The 22,943-nt window shown below is 37.2% G+C and overlaps 1 protein-coding gene across 3 annotated transcripts in view; it reads right to left on the bottom strand.

Moving 5' to 3' along the window:
* The window catches only part of LOC105492154 (inositol 1,4,5-trisphosphate receptor type 2), a 493,933-nt gene that overhangs the window by 222,696 nt on the left and 248,294 nt on the right, over nt 1–22,943 (bottom strand). For all 3 annotated transcript variants that reach the window (XM_071072009.1, XM_011759132.3, XM_071072008.1), the window contains 3 exons: nt 19,270–19,398; nt 17,963–18,083; nt 1,863–2,053 (listed from right to left, as the gene is read on the bottom strand). In XM_071072009.1, coding sequence (XP_070928110.1) covers nt 1,863–2,053; nt 17,963–18,083; nt 19,270–19,398 — 441 coding nt within the window. The remainder of the gene's footprint in view (nt 1–1,862; nt 2,054–17,962; nt 18,084–19,269; nt 19,399–22,943) is intronic.

Here is a 22,943-nt window from a genome sequence, read left to right as displayed (position 1 = left end):
AGGGTCATTCTTTCAGTAATTCTCCACCATGTTGTTACTTTGCTCTATTTTATTCACTGTAGTTTTAATTATCCAACAATTTATCAATTATCTAATGAGTTAAAATGCATGTCCCAGAAGAGCATAGACCCTATGGCTCTCTCTTTAGCACTTCACACAGTGGCTAGTATAGAATTTTCACTAAATAAATACTTACTTAATGGATATCAATCTATTAAAAGAAGTTTAAGGCACACCCTCTCTGTGCTGGTTGACACTACTATATACCTCTCCTCTGAAATGTTCCACTCCCTTTGCTCTCCTGACCCTCCTCCTCTCTGATGTGCTTTTTTTTCCCCCACTCTTTATGTGGGCCATTCTGCTACTCTTAGCCTCGCATAGGGTGTTCTTTTTTTTTTCTATCACTGTATTTTCTCTTTTAGCAATACCAACCACTATCCTTGCTCCAACTATTATCTTCAAATATAGACTTAACTTCCAATATACTCAGTAGCCTGCTACCCTAGTTCACTGCATTTTCCATTGCCCTCCTATTGTGTTCTCTTCTCCTCTGCTCTTACAACAAACAGTCTTAATAATACTATCTAGTCTCCAATCAACAGGGCCTCTTAAACTCCTCTCATGCCCGCTCTCTATTTCCATCTAAGAGCCTCCAGGTCTGCTGACCCTGGCTTCATTATTATCTGTAACACTCATTTCTTCATTTCATCCATATCACCACTTGGCTTAGATCTTAAGTAACTTCTCACTAGTCGCTCTTCCTCTAGTCTCTTTTTGATAACCCTATCCTACAAATCAAGAACCACTTATAATGGCATTTTCCCCCAAATTTTTAATGTCTCACACCCTTTAGGTTTCTCATACTCTCTGAATCTAACTTGTGTTTCCAACCCCATATAACACTCATCTACATGTGACTTCTCATAATATTTATTTCAGTTAATGTCTTGGCCATTTTGTAGGAAAAAAAAAAAAACTTCTTCAAATTATATCCCAATTCAACTCCATGTAATGTGCTACTACTAATTATGTGAATGGGAAGATGTCTGTTATGGGCTGTATTATAACTCCCCTGGATTTCGTATGTTGAAGGCCTAACTCACAGTACCTCAGAATGTGACTCTATTTAGAGCTAGGGTTTTCAAAAGTGTAATTAAGAAAAAATGAGTTCATATGAGCAGGCCCTAATCCAACATAACTGGTATCCTTATAAGAAGAAGGGATTAGGACACAGACATGTACAAACACAGAGGAAAGAGCCTATGAAGACACAGCAGGAAGTCAGCCATCAGCAAGCCCAGGAGAGAAGCCTCAGGAGAAAGCATACCTGCTGATACCTTGATCTTGGACTTCTAGCCTCCAGAACTATGAGAAAATAAATTGCTGTTGTTTAAACCACCAAGTCTGTGACATTCTGTAACAGCAGCCCTGGCAAACTAATATAATTTCCAGGCCAAAATCAAGAGTGAGTACTATACAAGTCATTTGGGAGCAAGGTGCTTGAATCGTTCTGACCAAAGGATTAGAAGGGAATACTGAAACATAAGTTGAAGCAAGGCTATGAATATTGAGTTTCTTTACCAGTGTTATCATTGGTATTATGATTATTATTTTGGTATTAAGACCTACTATTCACTACCATACTATCAAAACACAGTAATTAATATGCACTCATTAATAAGTAACTCACAACATATGTAAGCTATATGTTTAAAAAGAGCAGTGGTAGTAGAGAGTTGTAAAGTAAGGCTTGGTCCCCAAATAGAACTTGATATTTTTAGCCATATTTTATTTACGTGACTACATATTCTTTAAAAAGTATAATTTAGAAAATATGAATGCTATTTCATGCTCTCATGTACCTGTAACTTTTCAATAATATTTCTGTAATCCCAAGAAGGCCCTCCAAGAGCTTCCTTAAAGCGTGGCCCAGAGCGAGCTGATAGTCTCCAACCCATTGCTGCTCTCTGCACCATATTTGAATGGCTCTTCATGAAAAGAGTATTAACTTGGCCGTCCAAATCCACTGGAATGGCAATTCCACGATTTTTTGCTGAAAAAGAAAGATTTAAAATATTTCCCTCTTAATTTGACTAAAGTTTCTTACACATTATCCATACAATCTTATAAACATAAAGGAAATAATATTAAATCTTTAAACTCTGCCATTAACTTGTTTTATATAACTGTAAAAGCTTCTAACCTGAATGTATTTCATTTCTTAAGACCAATTAGTGAAGTGGGTACATGAAACATTCAAGAACTTATTTGATTTCTTAATGATTCATGCTTGAAATGTACTTTATACAGCATCAATACAGAAAAACGCTGTATAACAACCAGCATATTTGTACCTTCCCAGATGCCAACATAAATAAGAAAGCAGACATAAAACACATGATATAATTCTTCCACTCCATTCATTAATTTAAGTAGTGCTTGTGTGCACACAAAATTGTACGTGATGAAACATCTGAGAATAGAAATAAAAAGTTGAAGAGTGTAAAAAATCTGCATTGGAAGAGGGCACATCTTAATATGTGTCTTTCTTCCCAAGATCCACTGAAATTTATATTTTAACAAGTTTACATCACATCAATACTGAAAATTGAGAATGCCTGTCACAAAGAAAGGAGTAATGTTGAAGCATTTTTGCAAGGCAAAATGAAGATGGGATTAGTCCATCAGAGAAAGAAGAGAAGAAACTGCCCCACAGGAGATTAGAGTTAGAAAAGGTCTTTCCAGGTGCGCAGTCAACCAAAACAAAGGGTTGGGCAGGGATATGGGCAACTGATTAAAGAATAACAGCTGAACAGCTGGGAAGCTAAGGCCCTCCTCCCTCTGATTGGCATAGACAGAGCAGTTGGCAGAAGCAGTTTTTACCCAGAGGATAAAGTCAGAGAAATGAAGAAATGTTCTCTCAAGAAAGTAGAATACCTGACTGGAGAGAATGCCAAATGAAGACGTTAGAACTTGATAGAGAAGCAGAATGGAGCTTGAAGTAACGCCAGAGATCAAGTAAGAGGTAAAATGTGGGCCAGGCGAGGTGGCTCACGCAGGTAATCCCAGCACTCTGGGAGGCCAAGGCGGGCGGATCACGAGGTCAGGAGATCGAGACCATCCTGGATAACATACTACTAAAAATACAAAAATTAACCGGGTGTGGTGGTGCGTGCCTGTAATCCCAGCTACTCGGGAAGCTGAGGCAGGAGAATTGCTTAAACCCAGTAGGCGGAGGTTGTACGCCACTGCACTGCAGCCTAGCGACAGAGCTAGACTCCATCTCAAAAAAAAAAAAAAGACGTAGAATGTGGGGAGAGAGAAGAGGCAGCACCAGCAGAGAGAGGAAATATATTAAATTCTCCAACTCCTGAGCAAAGCCCTCCTTACTTTAACACTTACTGGTGTTCCCAGCCTGACCTCTGCTATACACACACATGCATATATGCACACATGTGCGCGCACACATACACACACACACAGCCTGAAGGAAAGTCTGCATGTCATTTGGTCAGCCTTTGGCCTCTCATACAGAATTCCAGGTCAGCCCTGTCATTTACACAAGAATTCTAGGAAGGAAACAGGCCTTTAAAACTGCAGTGGAAACCTATGCCAGTCATTACGGACTTTCCTAACTACAAACACACCACCAAGGATCACAAGGAAAACCAATACCATTAAGAATAACTAATCCTAGTGAAAACAGGGATGACTCAAGGAAAAGCAAAAAATATTTAAATAATCCTAAGTATTGTCCTCAGAGAATTTGAAAATATACTGCATCCAAAAAATTAGAAAGTCAGAAAGAAGAATGACATCTTAGAAATTAAAATGTGATTGCATACATAAACATGTGAAAAACTGGCTGAAAAATAATTGATAGAAACACAGTTGGTAATCTGGAAAGGAAGTCAAGGAATCTTCTAAAAATTAAGCATAAAATATCAAAACGGAGAATAAAACACAGAGATCGTGAAATAAAGAGGGTCAACCCAGGAATTTAAACATCTAACAAATATAAGTTCCAGAAAGAAACAGCAAATACAATGTGAGAGAAGAAATTATTAAGAAAACAATAGAAGACAACTTCCTTGAACTTAAGACACATGTACATATCCAAATTGAAAAGGTCCCCAGTATGTTAAACAGGATTAAGTAAGTATATTGGCCGTATTCTGGTAGAACTTTAGAATGCTGTTGTGGGTTGAACTGCATCCCCAAAAAGTATATGTTGAAGTATTAATCATCACTCCCTCTGACTGTGACCTTATTTGGAAATAGGGTCTTTGCAGATGTAATCAAGTTAAGTTGAGGTCATACTGAATCACCGTGGGCCCCAATCCAATTCAACTGGTGTCCTTATAAGAAGGGAAGAAGAGACACAGAAAAATACCTGAGGGACACACACAATGTGAAGATGGAGGCAGAGACTGGATTTATGCAGCTGCAAGCCAAAGAATGCCAAAGACTGTTAGCAAACCCCAGAAGCTAAGAGAAAGGCATGGAATGAATTCTTCCCTGGAGCCTTCAGAGAGAGCATGGTGCTGATGACACTTTGATTCCAGACTCCTAGTCTCCAAATTATGAGAAGGTAAAATTTCTGTTGTTTTGAGCTACACAGTTATGCTAATTTACGGCCAGCTGTAGAAACTACACTAATGTCAACAGTATGGAGAAAATGTCAAGTACTTCCAGAGAGAAAAGACGATTCCTAAAAAGAATCTGACCAGCATCAGACTTATCATCAGCATTGAATGCTAAAAGATAGAATACCTTTATAGATGAAAAATTTTGATAAAAGGACTTTATGTCCATCTAAACTAAAAATCAAATGTAATTCCCAAACAAAAACATTAGAAAAATATGTAAAGGCTCAGAAATTCTTCAATGAATCCACCATGAAAAATTTTAAAAAAGAGCAAATAGTTTTTAAATGTCTACATGGATATGAGAAACTACGGCAACTAAGTATGAACCTGAAGAAGAAAATAAAGTTAGAAACAAATGAAAAAAGATCCATGAGCTATTTCCATGGTTAGGAAATTCTCTTCTACTTGGAAAAGTTTTAATATCATAGTGTTACATTTTTGTCCTAAATGGTTATAGCAGAGCTATATAGATCATATTTAAACTTATAATGATAGTCCCCAGAAGGCTTATTTATTTTAGAAGGAAGGGATAAAAAAATTGGATGGATGGATACATAGATAAATAGATAGATAGATAGATAGATAGATAGATAGATAGATAGATAGATAGATAGATAGATAGATAGATAAATAATCTGGCTTTCTTCACATGATGAAAGGAAAGCAAATAGTAGATAATATTACCAGCTGGTGAAAATTCTCTGACGCTTAAAGATACTCAAAAACTTGTTTGAAAATAGACAATTTGCTGGATGCAGTGGTAGCCTCAGATATTCAGGAGGCTGAGTCAGGTGGATCACTTGAGTCCGGAAGTTTGAGGCTGTAGTGCACTATGATATGAATAGCCACTGCATCTAGCCTGGGCAACACAGCAAAACCCTGTCTCTAAAAACGAAAGAAGAGAAGAGAGGGGAGAGGGAAGAGGGAGAGGGGAAAGGGAAGTGGGAGAGGGGAGAGGGGACGGGAGAGGAAGGGAGGAGAGGGGAGGGGAGGAGAGGGGAGGGAAGGGGAGAAGAAGAGGAAAGGAGAAGGATAGGAAAGGGAGAGGAGGAGGAGAGGGATAGTAGTAGGAGAGGGAGAGGAAGAGGAGAGGGACAGGAGGAGGAGAGGGAGAGGAGGAGGAGAGAGAGAGGAGAGGAGACGGAGAGGAGAAGAAGTGAAGAGAAGGAGGAGAAAAGAGGAGAGGTGAGAGGAGAGGACAGGGAGATGGAGGGGACAGGGAGGGGACAGGAAGATGGAGAGGAGAGGGAGAGGGAGAGGAGAAGGAGAAGGGGAAGGAGGAGAAGGAAGAAGAGAGGTGAGAGGAGAGGAGAGGAAAGGAGAGGGAGAGGGAGAGAAGGAGAGGAGAAGAAGGAGGAGAGGAGAGGGAGAGGGAGAGAAGAAGGAGAGGAGAAGGAAGAGGAGAGGAGAAGAGAGGGAAGGGGAGGGGCGGGGAGGGAGAGGAGAAAGAGAGGAAAGAGGAGAGGAGAGGAAAAGAGAGGAGAGGAGGGGAGAGGAGAGGAGGAGGAGGGAGAGGGGGAGGAAGAAGGAGTGGAGGAGGAGGAGAGAGTGGAGGAGGACGAGGAGGAGGAGAGAGTGGAGGAGGACGAGGAGAGGAAAGAGGAGAGGAGAAGGATAAGGAGAACAGGAGAGGAGAGGAAAAGGAAAGGAAAAGAAAGGAAGATAGAAAATAGATAATTTTCACTAGCCACACCAAAAACATTTACCAATTTAGATAAAAACTCACGCTGCAGTTTTATAGAAATAGTAACAGCTACAAGGCAACCTTAAACAATCAATTTCACCACTGCTTAAATTTCCCTAGTAAATGTTTTCCTAATATTCATGATAAGTTTCTCTTTCCCAAGCATGCAATATCTCTGTTTATGTCCTTCACACACAGCAATGCAATTGCACTTCTGTCTCATCTGGACAGACGGCCTCAACTCTGCCAAGCAGCGCATAGTTTTATAAATACTTAATCCTGCACCATGATCAAATCCTGGCAAGATTTTCATCCTTTTCTGGCTGCTTCACACATAAACTGGGTTTGCTCTAAACATTCAAAAATCAAACAGAAGACAATACTACTTCTATGTTATTTTCTAAGCAACAAAAATAACAAAAATTATAAACTTCAGTGTTTCTCAAAACATGTTACAAAACAAGTTTCCACTGACATTTAAACAAATTGGGGAGGAGATTGGGATTTATCTGCCCTTCAGGAATCAGGTACATTAGGTGAAATTGACCATCAAATAAGTGTTGTTGCTATGAAGATGACTTACACAAAGAAGCGCTCAATGAATATTTTTCTAATGACGCCAGTGAAAATTTAGTTCAATGGCAGCACCTCTGTTATTAACAATGCAGCCTTTTTATTAGTGACTTCAGGGAAATCTCATCCACCACCAGAATCTCTTGTAAGCTGCTGATGGAACACATTCCTCTATAGCCAGCATGTATATATACACATATATATGCGCTATATATATATATGCTGTCTCTCTATATATATTCTGGTGTGTGTGTGTATATATGTGTATATATATATTTGTATATATGTATATATGTGTATATGTATATATATAGCCTGTATATATATACACACACACACATACACATACACATACACATAGTATGTCAAAATGTGAACTAGAATGTATTCTTGGGATTAGCAGTTATTCTCTGCCCCACCTGTCTCTCAATAAGGAAAAGCTAACACATTTACTACAGTTAGCCATTCTTCTGGCCTATAGCATTAACTCCAACTATGTACTTTAACACAAAGGGTCACTTTAAAGTTTAAAATATTTTTTAAAATACTTGTTCCTATTTCACTTTTAAGTTGGAATGCAATTGAGATACACCTTAAGGATACACTGTCAGCAAGTAAGTATATGGATCCCTTAAATAACTAGTAAGAGAGAGAATGGGTTGTTATCAATGCATTTATCTTTTGTAGAGCTCTGCCTAGAGATAACCAGTCCTCTAAAATGAGCTATCTTTATCCACAATTTTTTTTATTATTAGGCAACTGTCTAATTAGGTTTATAAATCTAGGAAATTCTCTGGATATGACAAGTCTTTGCAGTGATTTTAAGATGTAATCAAAATCTATTTCTAATTATTATTAAATATTGCTTATTATGTAAAAATGTTTTAATTAGATGGAATTACTGATGGTATCTGCCAGACCAAAATCTCTGAGAATACATACAATGCAGTGATAGGTGCCATGGAGAAAAATGCTTAACTAGATACACTGACAGGTAGGGGGGAAAGGCAATGGAAAGTGTAAGCACTAATTAGAAAACCTGGTTGGTTGTCAAGCTCTACTGTACAGCCCAGGTGGAACACAGGAGAGTGGAATGGCAGGGGCAGAGAATGGCACATTTCCTGTATCATGTCAAAGGACCCAAAATAAATCTGCACTGAAGCACTAGTGTACATAAACAGGAAGAACATTAAATATATTAAACGCATCTTTCCTGTTTGGCACTCAAATTATAGCGGGTGAATCCTCAATTAATCCTTACATTGAATAATGCATGTAATTTTTATGGGTTATTGAAGACATTGGCAAGTATTGGCACACTTGACTAGTCATTTGGAAAAAATAAAGTTGATTCCATATACCTTATAACTAAATGTATCCCAGATAGCTCACAATTTTGAACAGCAATTCCCAAAACACAGACAAAACAAAACTATGAAAATTCTCCATGAGAATTCAAAAAACATCTTAGACTGATAAGGGTTATTCCGAAGATGAAAGAAAACCTAAAAAGCCTAAAAGAAAATTTTAAAATATTGCATGCCAAAAAATAACTAAAATGACAAATGGCAAGAAAAAAAAAATTGGTGGGCACAGTGGTTCACACCTGTAATCCCAACAATTTGGGAGGTCAAGGCGGGTGGACTGATTGAGCCCAGAAATTTGAGACCAGCCTGGGTAACATGGCAAAAACTCTTTATAACAAAATACAAAAATTAGCCAGGTGTGGCAGCACCTGCCTGTAGTCCCAGCTACTCAGGATGCTGAGATGGGAGGGTCACTTGAGCCCAGGGGGGTTGAGGCTGTAGCCAGCCATGATTGTGCCACTGCACTCTACCCTGGGCGATGGAGTAAGACTCTCTCTCAAAAAAAAAAAAAAAAAAATCAGAAAAGAGAAAAAAAATTGTTACTTATAGGCAAAGAGATCATTTTCTTAATATCTAAATGGTTATACGAATTATTAAGAAAAAACCCATTAGGATAAATAAGGAAAGCACAAGAAGTGACAGCTCACAGAAAAGGAAATACCAATCATATAATGTTTTTTTCCCTCACTCATAAAAAAGAGAAGTATACATTAAAACTATAAAAATATTTTTACTTACAAGATTGGCAAAAATCTAACACACTGCATTATCAAGAAGAAAGATATTCTCCTACATTGCTGGTGGAGTGTAAACTGAACAATCTCTACAGAGGGCAGCATCTGTCAAAAGTGAAATAACCCAGAAATTCCACTCCTAGGTATTTACCTTATTCACATGTGCAAAATGATTGAAAACAACATAAATATTCAATAGTGAGGTTAAATCTATTTTAATAGTCATGCAATGGGATGTTATGCAGCCAAAGAGAAGAATTAGATACTCATTCATTTATTTGTATTCATTTATTTTATTCATGTGATAAATATACATTGAGTGCCTACTGTGCTGTAGACAAGATCAGGCTTTAGAATTTTATAACAGGTAGGGTACTTAGTTTTATTCTGCTTTATTCCTTCTGTACATGTTATGTCTACCCCTAATATACTGGAAATTAATCGAGGGTAGAAAATGTGGTTTGACACATTGCATTTCCTCCAAAACTAGAATAATGCCTTTCAGATAATGAGGAATCGCTATAAATCAGTTGAGTTAATAAATATGTGAAAAGCTGTATGATATTATCCTATTTTATAACTTACTCAGATTTAGTATTTTTAAGTAGTATTGGAGTTTTTAAAAACTGTGATCACTGGGGTGTATGATGTCAAGCTCTTTCTGAAATCAACCACAATACCTTAGATAGATTAAAATAGGTATGTTTATTTAATAGAGACTTAATCTCTCTTCTTAAAGGGTTAACATTTTCTACATGTACAAATCTTTCGGGACCAGTTGGCTTGAAAATTGTTGTTTATTATTCAAACCATTTGTAAAAGATATTTTACGGAATTTCCACTTGGAAAATAGATTATGTTGCCAACAAAGTACCCAGCATTAATCCCCCCAAATCATTTGAAGATTATGAAACACATGGAACAAAATTCCTTTTTGAGTGCAATAATATGGAAGTAATTCTTGGATGCTTTTTCTCAAAGTTCTATATTTCTACTATGTGCTATTTTACTTTAAATAAATGAATAAACTGAGGAACAGCATTTGACCAAGTGCATTAAAAAAGTTCGCATAGCCTTAATGGCCTGAACATTTCTCAAATTTCTGTGAATACCATGGTGTGCATTTACTGCAGAGTTCTCTATCCTTACTTGCTCCCACCATCACCCTTAATTTAGCTCATTGAGGGCAGAGGATGATAAAGATGTTTATCCCTTACATTCCAGTTAGCCCCCCTGCATGTAATGACTTTGCTGGGGAAGTTGCATTTATGATCACTTAAAAGCTTGTATCTTATCAATTTCAAGTCCTACATCTTAGAAGACAGTGTAGCAATGGAGGTAAATATGAGTAATTTCTACATATAAAAAGACATTCAAAAGCACTTTAGCCTTTAAAAGTTTAAAACGTTTTATCAGAAAAATCTGACACGATATACATGATATATTCACAAATGATCACAGTTTCAGTTTTTAAAACTTCTGAAGTTTTATCAGAAAAATTTGACATGACATAGTAAACTCACAAAGGATCATTGCCTCAAAACATTAATGGCAACAGATAAAGTTACAGCAAACTTCTGAAGCAATCAGGGAAAGGAGAAAAAGCAATAGATGATAGGAAGTATTCTTTTTCTATAAAGGGCTTCCCCAAAACCCTTATAACTCAGTTCACTAGCTCTTCACCTTCTTTTTACTTTATTTGAAAATTCTATATATTTGTTTCATGTATAGCTTAAATTACCACCTTGATCCATAATGCATATCTTAATGGTATAAAACAGGTAATGCATCTGCTTAAACTGATTTGTGACAGCAGAGCAGAGATTTGTGATAGCAGAGGTTAATGCCTACTAGCGTGTCAGTGCAGAAGGGATTCAGATCCTGGCTCAGGCCCTGCCTACCTGTGTGACCTTCAGAAAGCTGCTAAACCCTGATAATGTCATTTCCCCATCTATAAAATGGAGCTAAGAATTATGTCCGCATCATGGATTTTACTAGATTTTCCAACACTCAGTAAATGCTTGCTGCTCTCAGCAAGGCAAACACTGACTTAGAGAGTGCTTTTGCTGATTTTTACTACCTTTTGTATTCCATGTACAAATAAGAAAGAGAACGAAGTATTTTTGATGCTAGATGAGTTGAGCTACTGTACTTGAGAGCAATTTACAAATCATAAAATGTTATGTAAATATGACTATAATTGATCTTTACATTGACAGCAATGTGTTTACCAACTTGTAAATGCACTGAAAATCTGTCTTGTAAACAAAGTACTCTCTTGACTTTGTTGCATTTTAAATATGCACATCCCTTGTTCTCTTTAATACTAAAAATTCTTGCATATTTGAATTCTGCTAAACTTTAGTGCCTCTATGTGTTTTTAAAGAATTGCTGAAACACAGAAATAATTTTGCACCTGAGTTGTAAAATGTCAGACAGATCCCCACCCAACAAAGTTTATGGGAGGCCATTGTTTTGGTCTAGCCTCCTGCACTAGGCCCCAGCAGACCAGGCCAGAATGGAGTCATTCATGCTAAGTGTCACATGATCAAACAGAACTCTGAAATGGGCCGCTTATCCAAGAAAACAGGAGATGCATGGCAATCAGTTGAAAGGGGCCTAGTTTGGCACGATATTTTAACCCTTTAAGGAAGGGAACTTTGAAAAGGCCAATTTGCTTCTTGTTCCATGTTTCTACTTTCTTCAGCCCTTTTCTGCCTAAAAAGCAACTGAGGTGCTGCTTTATTCTAGAATGGAATCGTTAAGTAGACTGAAGCCAGTTGACTAGGCTATTTAGCTGATGGCTAAATTTTCGTGGGGTTGGATCCCACCAATCTAGGAAGGAGTTAGCTCAATTAAAGTGATTGATTTGCGTTCAACTGATGTAAGATAAGATCTTGCAGTCCTTACTTTTAGTTAACATAAATTAAGTATGTTTTCCTTACTTAGGGCTTTCAAGGTTCTTGGTCTGACTTAATCTAAATTTCTAGTTTCATGTTGAAAGTATTAATGAGTGTAGTAGAGACAGGGTTGACATGGTAATAGTGGCAGATAAAAGGCAATTAGATCTTCAAATTAAATTTGTTGTAATTTTGTCTTTTGACTCCAGTAAGCCAAATGTCCATCGTTCTAGTTTATATGTTAGGACTTCCTAAGATAGGACTTCCAGGGCAACATGATAAAGCATAAACTTCATACTCAAAGAAACCTGGATTTCATTTATTTATTTATTTATTTTAGAAACAGGGTCTGGCTCTGTCACCCAGGCTGGAGTGTAGTGGTGGGAACATAGCTCACTGAAGCCAGCAACTCCTGGGCAGAAAAGATCTCCCACTTAAGCTCCTAAGTAGCTAGGACTACAGGTGTGCACCACCACGCCCAGCTCATTTTGTTTTTGTTTTTGTTTTGTAGAGACAGGGTCTCACTATGTTACCCAGGCTGGTCTCAAACTCCTGGCCTCAAACCGTCCTCCCACTTTGGCCTCCCAAAGTGCCGGGATTGTAGGCATGAGCTATTGTCCCTGGCTGAAACTTGGATTTCAAACCCAACTCAAATACTTATTAATTGGACAAGTTACTTAACCTTTCACTATCTGTGAAACACCTAGCCTATGGATTACTGTCAGTCAACAAACACTTATTCATCTGCTTAGTCAAGAACAAACACTTTCAGGCTCCAGTGGTGAAGAAAGGAAAGTCCCTCTTTTTATAGCTTACATTCTAAAGGGGGGTGGGGCAAACAACAAAGAAGCAATAAATAAACAAACAAGCTGCTTTCAAATAGGGACAGGAGCTAAGAGGAAAATGAAATGGTCTAAGATGATAAGGAGCAGGAAGAAGCTGAGACACTGCATGGGGGCGCGGGTGTTCAGGAATACTTCACCGAGCACTTATATTTTGAGCTGAGATCTGACTGATGGGAAGAAACCAGCAAGTGACAATCTCCAGGAAGAGGATCCAAACAGAGGGAATGGCGTATGCAAATGTCCTCAGGTGAGGAAATGCCTGAAGCAGATGAGAGATTCAGAAAGAAGGTCAGTGTGGTTGGAGCAGAGTTGGAGGAGATGGAGGGTGATGGGAAAAGATCAGACTAGATGCAGCTCAGATGAGGAAGAGCTTTTGTAAGTGCAATGGGGAGTTGTCAGTGGATGAGTGACATGCTCTGGTTTACATGTTAAGATCCTCTAACAACTGTGCACGCAATGGATTGCAGTGGCACATTTAGTAAGGACACTCTTCTGTTATCCATGTCCAATGATGGTGGATTTGGACAAGGCTGACACAAAAGAAAGAAAAAGAGAGATTCTGGAAATGGGTCTGACAGAATTTGCTGCTGTGTTTAATGAGAGTAAACAAAAGGGCAGAATCCATTGTGACACCTAAGGTTTTAAAAGAGTACTAACTGCAAAAGAGTTCTTTTTCAAGTAGCACAGAAATCTGCCTCTTGCAGCTGCCATATATGAGCTATAATTCTGTCTTTGGGAACCTGTTAAAAAAAAAAAAACAGCCCATTCTAACCTTCAAAAGTTTAAAAATAATTATTGTGTTCCTCCTCAGATTTCGTTTCTTTGTCTAAATATTTCAAATGTTTTCAAACACTAAAGTGAGGTGATTTTAGATCCCTTGACAACTGTGAGGGTTCACTTCTGAATGTGTTCGACTTTGGTTCTCTGTTTCTATGACCAGCATCCAACAATCACCAAAAAGCATACAGTCTAATCATCATTAAGCAGAATCTGCTTTTCACCTTCATCCTAGGTAACAACTTTCTATTAATTTCTTTTAACTTTATAGTTGCCCGTCAAAATCTAATATGGGAGACAAGAACAGTGCCTGTGATGATGTAAGTTAGAATGAAATGAGACTGTATCAGGCTGTTCTTGTGTTGCTAAAAAGAAATACCTGGTGCTGGATAATTGATAAAGAAAAGAGTTTTAACTGGCTCATCATTCTGCGGGCCATACAGGCATGGCCTCTGCACCTGTCCGGCTTCTGGTGAGGCCTCAGGAAGCTTCCACTCTTGGTGGAAGGCACAGGGAGAGCAGACGGGGTCACGTGGCAATGGCAGGAGCAAGGAGTGGGGGCAAGTCCCAAACTTATGAACAACTAGATCTCACGGGAACTCACGAAGTAAGAACTCACTTATCACCAAGGGGATGGTGCTAAACCATTCATTAGAGATCTGCCCCCATGATCCTATCACCTCCCACCAGACCCCACCTCCAACATTGGAATCCCATTTCCACATGAGATTTGGAGGGGACAAACATCTAAACCATATCACAGACTCTAAGGAAGGCATACGTGGACCAATGGGGGAGAGTTCAGATTTGGATGTAGGAGCCAAGGATGGTTATGGAGGAATTTGAACAGAAAAAAAAGTTGAGTAATGGGAAAGATGCAGAGGAGTGGCAGTGGTGGGAACTGGAGAAAGCTAGTGTGAGCCATGTGGGGGCATCCTAGATGTAACAGTGAGGAATCTAGCCTTAGAGTGTTAGGTAAAGGGATGTTGCTGAAGGTTGGGGACATAGTGTTGATTTTTTAAACCAAAAGAAATAATTTCACTTCAGAAAGACTACTCTGGTATCAGGCTTATTTAAATAAGGGAAGACAGAAGGAGATAATATTAATTTCTTGCAGTGGTCCAAGAAGAAAGTAATGAAGGGTTAATGAGGCCACAATGGGGGGAAGGGGAGGGGAGAAACGAATGCAGAGGGAGACTGGGGATAGAATTTCCAGAGCTTTAACTGTTCAGATGGAAGGGACCAACAAGGAAAATGAAGAAGGCATGCCTTCTCACCAAGAGAAAACTGAGATTGACACAGAAACCTCACTCTTCACGTATCTGGATTATACACTTCCATATAATTATTTTTAGACTTATCACACATATCTTTATAGCATGCAAAAAGAAACTAAAATTTCCTCTTAAATTATAATGTTTTGGCCACTATGGAAATGGTAGGAAATGAAATCTTATTACTTAGAAATAAAAGATGTATTTAGACTAATATAGTTTCAGTAACTATATTAAGCCCCCAAATCTGCAATTCTATGCATGAACTGATTGGATTACACAATGCGTATCACTGAAGACAGAATTCAGAAAGCAGTCACAATATGGAATTTCACTTGTGGCTCCAAGTTTTTCTCTCAATGTATACATATGATCAACAACATGCCCGCTATGCCCTGTGTAGGGCCAACTGGCATTTCCCCGCCTTGCGTTTGCTAAATTTGAGGAGTGGAGGAGGAGGAACAAGAGGAGTGAGGAGAGAGAAAGGAGGAAAAAGGGGAGAGACTGCCTTAATACGTGAAATACAGAAAAATACTTAGCAGCTAAGACAGTGTATTCCTATGTAAAAATTAACACCATCATGTTTCTTTGCTTTTCCTTTGGATTTTATCTTTTAATGGTTAATGTGTTTCCTAACTGATTTGACCCAAATAAAAATACATTTACTGCTGTTTCATTATAACTTGAAAGTAATATCAGAAATTACATAAAAGTGTCAAGAAGAAACCAGATCCACACATCGTCCATCCACCACTCAGAGATAATCAATGTTAAAATTTCATTTATCTCTCTGAACACTTTCCTCTGTGTATCCTTTTAAAATAAAAATTAGGTTCTCTTTCTTTATTTCTCCTTCTTTACTTTTATGTGTCCTTCTTTATTCTTGATACGATACAATTGTGATCTCTTCCTCTTCTTGTACCTCTTCATTTCCCCTCCCACACCATTCAGTTCTAAAATCTTTAGAAGGAGCGCAGCACAGTAAGTGTCTGTGCTGGGTAAGATGTGCAAAGGAGCCATGGTGCTCCAGAATGTGGAGGCCCAAAAGGGAGTGGAAGGTCTATGTAGCAGGACTGCCTGCAGAGAATCAGTACTCAAGTGGGGTGAGGAGGGTGTCCATGCGAGGAGCAGCCTGGTTACAGGCAAGGAGTGTATCCATGCAAAGGAGTGGCCCAGGATAGAGAGGTAGAGGCCAAGCCAGGTGAAGAAGATCCCCTGCAGAGCAGCAGCCTGACCTAGCACCAGCCCAAGGGAGGTGCTATGTTTTGATTGTGTCCCTCGAAGTTCGTGTGTTAGAAACTTAATCCTCAATACAACAGAGGTGAGAGGTGGGACTTTTAAGAGGGCAGAGCCCTTGTGAATGAATTGATGCTGTTATGAGTGGGTTAATTATCCCAGGGGTGGGTTTCTAATAAAAATGTGAGTTTAACCCCTCTCCTTTTACTCTCTCTCTTTTCCTCTCTTGCTTTCCACCTTCTGCCTTCCCCATGGGACGATGCAGCAAGAAGGCCCTCACCAGATGCAAGCCTCTCCATTCTGGACTTCCCAGCCTCCAGAACTGTAAGAAACAAATCTCTATTCTTGATAAATTGCTCAGTCTCAAGCACTGTTATAGCAGCACAAAACACAGTAAGCACAAAACAGACTAAGACCGGAGATGAGGACGACGTCCCTCCATAGGAGGGTAGCAGAGGCCAAACTGCAAAAGGACAGCATACTTGTGGGGTGTGGCCCACCAAGGGGCATCCCAGCTCATGTGGGCTCTGAGGTGAGGAGGGTATGTGCAAAGAATGGTTCCAGGTGTGGAAACATTAAAGTTATTAGTTTATTTGAGGAGAACTGGCATCTTTATCCATGGAATTTTCCAATCAAGAAATTGTTTCTCTATTTATTAAAATCTTTTATATCCTTTAATATAGTAAAATTTTATTCTCTCATATTAAGTTTACTCTTAGATGTTTAATGTTTTTGTTGCTATTGATAATGATGTCCTTTTCACATTATGTTCTCTTTTGTGGAATACAGGAAGTCTATTAAGTATAATACTCATTTATAATTAATTACCTAAGTCAACTGTATTATTAGTCTATTAGTTCTACTAATTTTCAATTGATCCTCTTGGGTTATAACTGCCTTTCAATGTATTGAAATTAAAATTGGGGCTGTCACTAAATTTTGTTAATATAAAAGAACCTAGGTCAAACTGCAAACAGAAAGAAATGAATAAAAACATTTTAAATGGTCATTCATCAGTTAAGTCATTTATTCATTTCTCACATATTTGTTGAGGTATGCTATAACCCTGGCCAAATTACATAACCTATAAAACTCTCTGTTTTCTTAACTATAAAATGTAAATAATTAACCTATCTAAGGACTAAATGCTAAATGAGATAATGCATATAAATTGCTGGCATTGCACATGGTAAGTACTCAGTAAATGTTAACAGTGATGATGACTGGTAAAGAAATATGCTATAAACTGTCGTTCCCAATGCCTGCAGAGCCACCATTAGTTGAGAGGATGATCAAGCTCTTCCTTTTTTTGTTCAGTACAGCCAAGTGTGCATTTCTTCTCCTTTCCCCTCCACCATTGGGGGAATGACCCTAATTAACTTATTAACTTTCTCTCTCTCTCTCTCTCTCTCTCTCTCTCTCTCTCTCTCTCTGCTTACCTCCCTTTAGCTGTAATTCCCTTGCCTTCAATTTCATTTGTAATTTCTGAAGCCTTCTATATATAATAGGCCCCCAATAAATACTGATGGACTTCAAACAAAATTGGAAAACTACAAGACCCTCAAAAAGTTCTACGTCATATGAAGGTATTAATAAGTCAGGTCACTTAATAGACAAGACAATTCCATAATGAAATCTGAGGTAACAATTAACTAAAATTCTGTAAAATCTGACTGAGCCATATTAAAGTTCCATATGCAATAATATTAAATTTAAGATTTTTAATATAATGATTATTCCTCCTCCCAAAAAGTATATGCAACATTCGGAATCATTTGCTGATGGCTGCTCTTCAATTTCACAGAAAACATACCTGTTTTCTTATTAAGTTGTAAATTGGGAAGCTACTTGTGGTGCCCATTAGCCAAAAACCTAATTTCTTCCAGAAATGTAAAAATAAGCAAAACTCAAACCATGACTTACCCACTTCAGCCAAAGTTCTGATACAGGATTCCACCGAGGCTTTCTGTGACGGGTTTGGCCAGGTGCAATTGTAAATTCTGAAGGCAGATTGCAGTAGCTGAATAAAAACTGGCTGATGTGTCTAAAACCAGAAAGAAGGTAGGCAAAAAGAGATGCTAAACTATTAACAGCCCTGATGTAGCATCTATGCATTATCAGCAAGGTTCACGAAAATAACCTAAAATACAATCTTTCAAGTTTCAGTGCTAGCTAATAAATATCTCATTTGTCAAACATTCATTAGGTACTCTCTTCATGAGAGGCAACATGCTACACACTATAGAAAATGGATTATTTTCATTTTAATTATATTCTAAACCAGAAAAATATGCCATTTCCTGAAGCCAATGACATGAATATTTTTTATAATCCATGGTTTATTCCCATGTGCAAATAAGCAGGTGTTTCTGGGTTGGTTGGTTTGTTTTGGTTTCATATGATGGGCAAGTAGAGGAGACAACCATTTTGAACTACAGAAACAATTTCCTGTGGTTCTATCTAATGGTTTAAAATTTTTCCCTAAAGAAAGTATAATTGAAATGATATTTTAGAAGAGTAATACACAATCACTGTAGAATATCTGTGGACCACAGAAATGTAAATCATCAAGAATCCTACAACACAGAGATACAGTATCAATATTTAAAGACATTTACTACCTGAGTTTTTTGATGCATGTATGTTTATATATTCTTTACACAAACAAATTTGGATGATACTATAATGGAATTCAGTGGCCTAATATTACTTCATGTTTATTTTCTTGGTCATCAATTTTTCCTTTAAAACATGATTTTTAATTGCTATATAATAGACCATCCTACAGATACATAATAATTTATTTAGCTTTTCCTCCTTTTAAGGATGTTTAATTGATTAAATTTTTAGTATTATAAATACTCAGATTAAAAGTTTTATTATATAAACCTTTGTTAATTCTATTTGGATAAGTATAACTTCAGGGGCAAAATGTCTATCATTTAAAGAATTAACTGTGCAGTTATTTCAACACTTGGCAAACAATCAACATACAGATACGAAAGCTCTTAGTCTGCTTAGAGAAAGAGGAAAAATAATTCAATTTAAAGATGAGGTCTCTTTATTTAAAATAAAGTTTGGTAAACTCAGAAAGAGGAATAATAGTAAATAATATAAGAGAAGAACAAACATTTCAAGTGTAGGAAATAACTTTCTGAGCAGAAAAAATTTCCCCTACTCAAATAAGAGAAACTCTTTGCAACAGAAAGCTTTGCAATTGTTTGACTTACCTGGAGGCTGGTACTATTGTCTGAAAAGGGGGAATTAAAGAAGCCGCTCACAATATTCATTATTGACTCAGTAACACACTTTTCCAAAAAGATGTCTGCATGTTTCCTGTCTGTAGTTGTGTTGCAAACCTGGAGAGAAAAACAAAACAACTCAGTATGTTTTATCATATTTTTAAACTACAACTCAGTATTAGAACCACCTAAAAATTGTCCTGAAATAGTTGTCAATAACATTTCTTCTGTTTTTTAAAGTTGCTTAGAAGAGAAGCATTTCAGCCTGAAATCATGCAAACTGTATCATTCTTCAGTAGCTTCTCCATCAAGTTAGCCTGTCATTTCAGCCTTGAAACCAAAATTCTTTCACAGACCCCCAGCCTCTTCTTCCTAATTTGCTTCTCCCTTCTCTGGTACACCAACCTTTCCCTCAGCCTCCAAGTTTGGCTTTGCTGGAGAACACTTTTCCACTCAATGTAAGGTGACCAAAGATGAAACAGTCATTCTAAGTATAAGAAAGGTGATTAATGGCAGTTAGTAATTCCAGACATTTTCACTCCTAACCCTCACTCAAATTGGAGGACACAAACACAGAACGCATCTGGACAGGAAAACAGATAGGTAGGAGAAGATAAATCAAAATCCTCCCAATAATTTCGACGTTTTTATCCATGGATTATCTGAGAAGCATGGAAGTATAGGTTTGCATGCATTCTTCTCAGAGTGGACTCAGCCAAAGAGACAATGCTGAAGCTGGAGAAAGACCAGAAAAGAGCAGCCCTGGTTCCTGCTCTGATCTTTACATCTGATGAAATGAGGCAGTAATTGGTCATTTTGCATTTTGCTGTAAATTTCAACATCAGCATGATCAAATTGCAAAAGCTAAGATACCTAATTAAAAACACACGAAAAAAAGTTGGCTGGTGAAAAGACAGAAAAACATAGAGATAAAAAGAAAAAGAAGTGGGAGTGGTGGACAGAGAATGTGAGAAAAGACTGAAAAACTGCAGCAGAGAAAGAAAGTTTAAATTTTCACAAAATTGTGGTGGGTAATATGGGGGCCAGATGTTCCAGACGTTCTTAGACCATCCAAATTTTTATGTAATTTTTAAAAATTTTCAATAAGTTGCTTAACCAAAAGAGTAAGTCAATGTCACTTAATCTGATATTGTTTAAAAAGCTTTCACACAAATTCATAAAAGAGAAAATTTCTCTTCTCAAACCATGTGTCCCGGGGCTTTTGTTCTGGGATCTGGGAACACTAATGCCAGCATTTGCCAAATGGAGGTGGGAGAAAGAGAACATTTTGCGTCGAAGTCACTTCCCATCTGAGCAGTTCGCTTTTCCTCATCTATTAATTGACCCCTACCTGACTTTGTTTTTAAAGATTTTTAGTGTATCTAATTTCATAGGGTAATTGCAGGCACAGTGCAATTAACGGAAATAAATTACATCGAATTATGTAATCTTCTAGTTATTGCTCCAGCATATAACTTAGTGCCTGGCACACACAAGATGTTCAACAAACGTTTGTGAAATGAATGAATAATTTAGTAAATTTTTAAATGAAAGAGGGATAAAGGACTCTTATTTTGTTTTAGGTTAACTTTAGGTTGGGCTATATTCCTGGAGCATCTAACCTAGGATTAAAATTTAATTTAATTTACATGGTCCCAGATCTAATATAAAATTGATCTTCCTATGATGGATAAGAATTAGGATTTACTTCTTTTAGCATCTTCCTAACACTTGCTTTACAGTGAAACCTTCTGACACATAGGTTAAAAATATAATAAAGTTGAAGACGTAGCAGACCAATTCCATCACAACCAAAACAAAAGACCTCCCTCATTCAGCGACATTTCAAGGAATTATGTGGGGCTCTCCAGAGTCATTAGAGTATACCACACTGCATTTTCTGCAACTGGACACTTGCCAAAAAACCACCCAGAAATTTGCTTTTTAGTCAGTGGATTAATAAAAATAATCTATTTCTGGATCAAGACTTTCTTCAAAATCCTGGGTTACGAAAAGTCTGTGTTTTACAAAGTTACGTGGAATCTATTACTCACTTCATTTAAACAAGAAATTCAAATAATTTTTCAAGATGTTTTTTCTGTTCCCTATGAATGATAACATTTCACCTTGCATCTTATAATATCATGGATAGCCAAGAAATGTAGGAAGCACTTATGAAAATCTTTAAAAATTTTTCAGGAAAAAGAACCTCATACATATGAACATCTCTTTATTTTCTTTTATTTTTATTTATTTTCTCTTTACAATAAAGATTGGACATGGCTCAAATAAAATTACATCATATCAAATTATATTTTTATGTGTAATACATACAGTTTAAAAGTTTTAATCCATTTGCACATATTATTCACATAACATTCTTTCCTATAAAATGCTTTCATGTACTGCCATTATTTAAATACTTATTTTAAAAGGCTATATTTATTCCATCATTCTAATGCACCATCATGCTTTAATCCATTTTTGGAATGAGTTGAGGTACACATTAGCAATATTACAAATCATTTTCTTATCTTCTTAGTTATTTCCTTCTTGTTCATCTTTTATGATGTATTTTTTTTTTTTGGCTATTATAAAGAATTGTGCAAAATTACTGTATTTACTTTCAGATTTTTTTGGCATATTTCACCAAAAGAGGAATCAACAGATGAGGGTATGTAGACAGTTTTATACTGCTGGGCTGATCCTCTAAAATAATAAATTTACAATACTGTCAGCAAACTATCCACAGATACACAGGATGTTCCCTTATTACCACCAAATAGCTTTTGCTTTGGGGCTCTGGTTGTATTCATCTAATATGAGGTTCTTGCAGGAGATTATAAAGTGGAAGAGAAAGAAGTCAGGCACCTACTCTACCTCTGCCTCCATCCCCATCTCCCTCTCCTTGTAGGGGCTTCTGTGTTCTGGATACAGCTGCTACTGAAGCCCTTCCTCCACATCTCCAAGCTGTCCCCAGGATCTAGTAATAGTGCCTGCTCCACGTACCTTCAGGGTCTAGAGGTGGTGAAATCCCTCAGTACTCTCCTATCCCTTCTTGTTAAATCTGCCTTTGTTTCTTGAATTGTGCCATGTGTTTCCTACTATAACTGACTGCTACACCAGTAAATTATAATTGTTTTTATCAATTTAATTATACCTAAAAGTTATTTTTTATTTCCCTCGCTGTTAACAAGGTTGGCCACTTTTCGTGGAATCATTTCATTTCTATCTTCTGTCATACAAACAATTCAAGCCCTGTAAACCATTTTCCAAAAACCTAATGACTGTACATTTAGTATGAGTAACATATTTTTATGAGCTCTTTTCAGTTGTCATTTCATATGTAATTTTTCATTCCATTTAGAATATTTCATTATATTTCATTGTGTAAACTACTTTTCAACATCCAGGCACTGTTATTTATTTTGTTCATTACTATTTATTAATATTTAATATAAACAAGAAAAAACTCCCTCTTAAAAAGAAAAGAATAGTCTATACATTTTTATTCTAGTTTTTAACTCTTTAAAATATCTGCAATTTGCTGCTGTAGGTGACCTAATTTATGAATTCTGATTATTTTTTCTCCATATGGATATTCAATTGTCCTCAAAACATTTATTAAATATTAATTCCTGCTGCATTCCTAGGTTACTTGA

This window comes from Macaca nemestrina, chromosome 10 (genome assembly GCF_043159975.1).
Source record: "Macaca nemestrina isolate mMacNem1 chromosome 10, mMacNem.hap1, whole genome shotgun sequence".
Classification (NCBI taxonomy): domain Eukaryota; kingdom Metazoa; phylum Chordata; class Mammalia; order Primates; family Cercopithecidae; genus Macaca; species Macaca nemestrina.
This window is presented reverse-complemented; position numbering and strand designations above follow the sequence as displayed.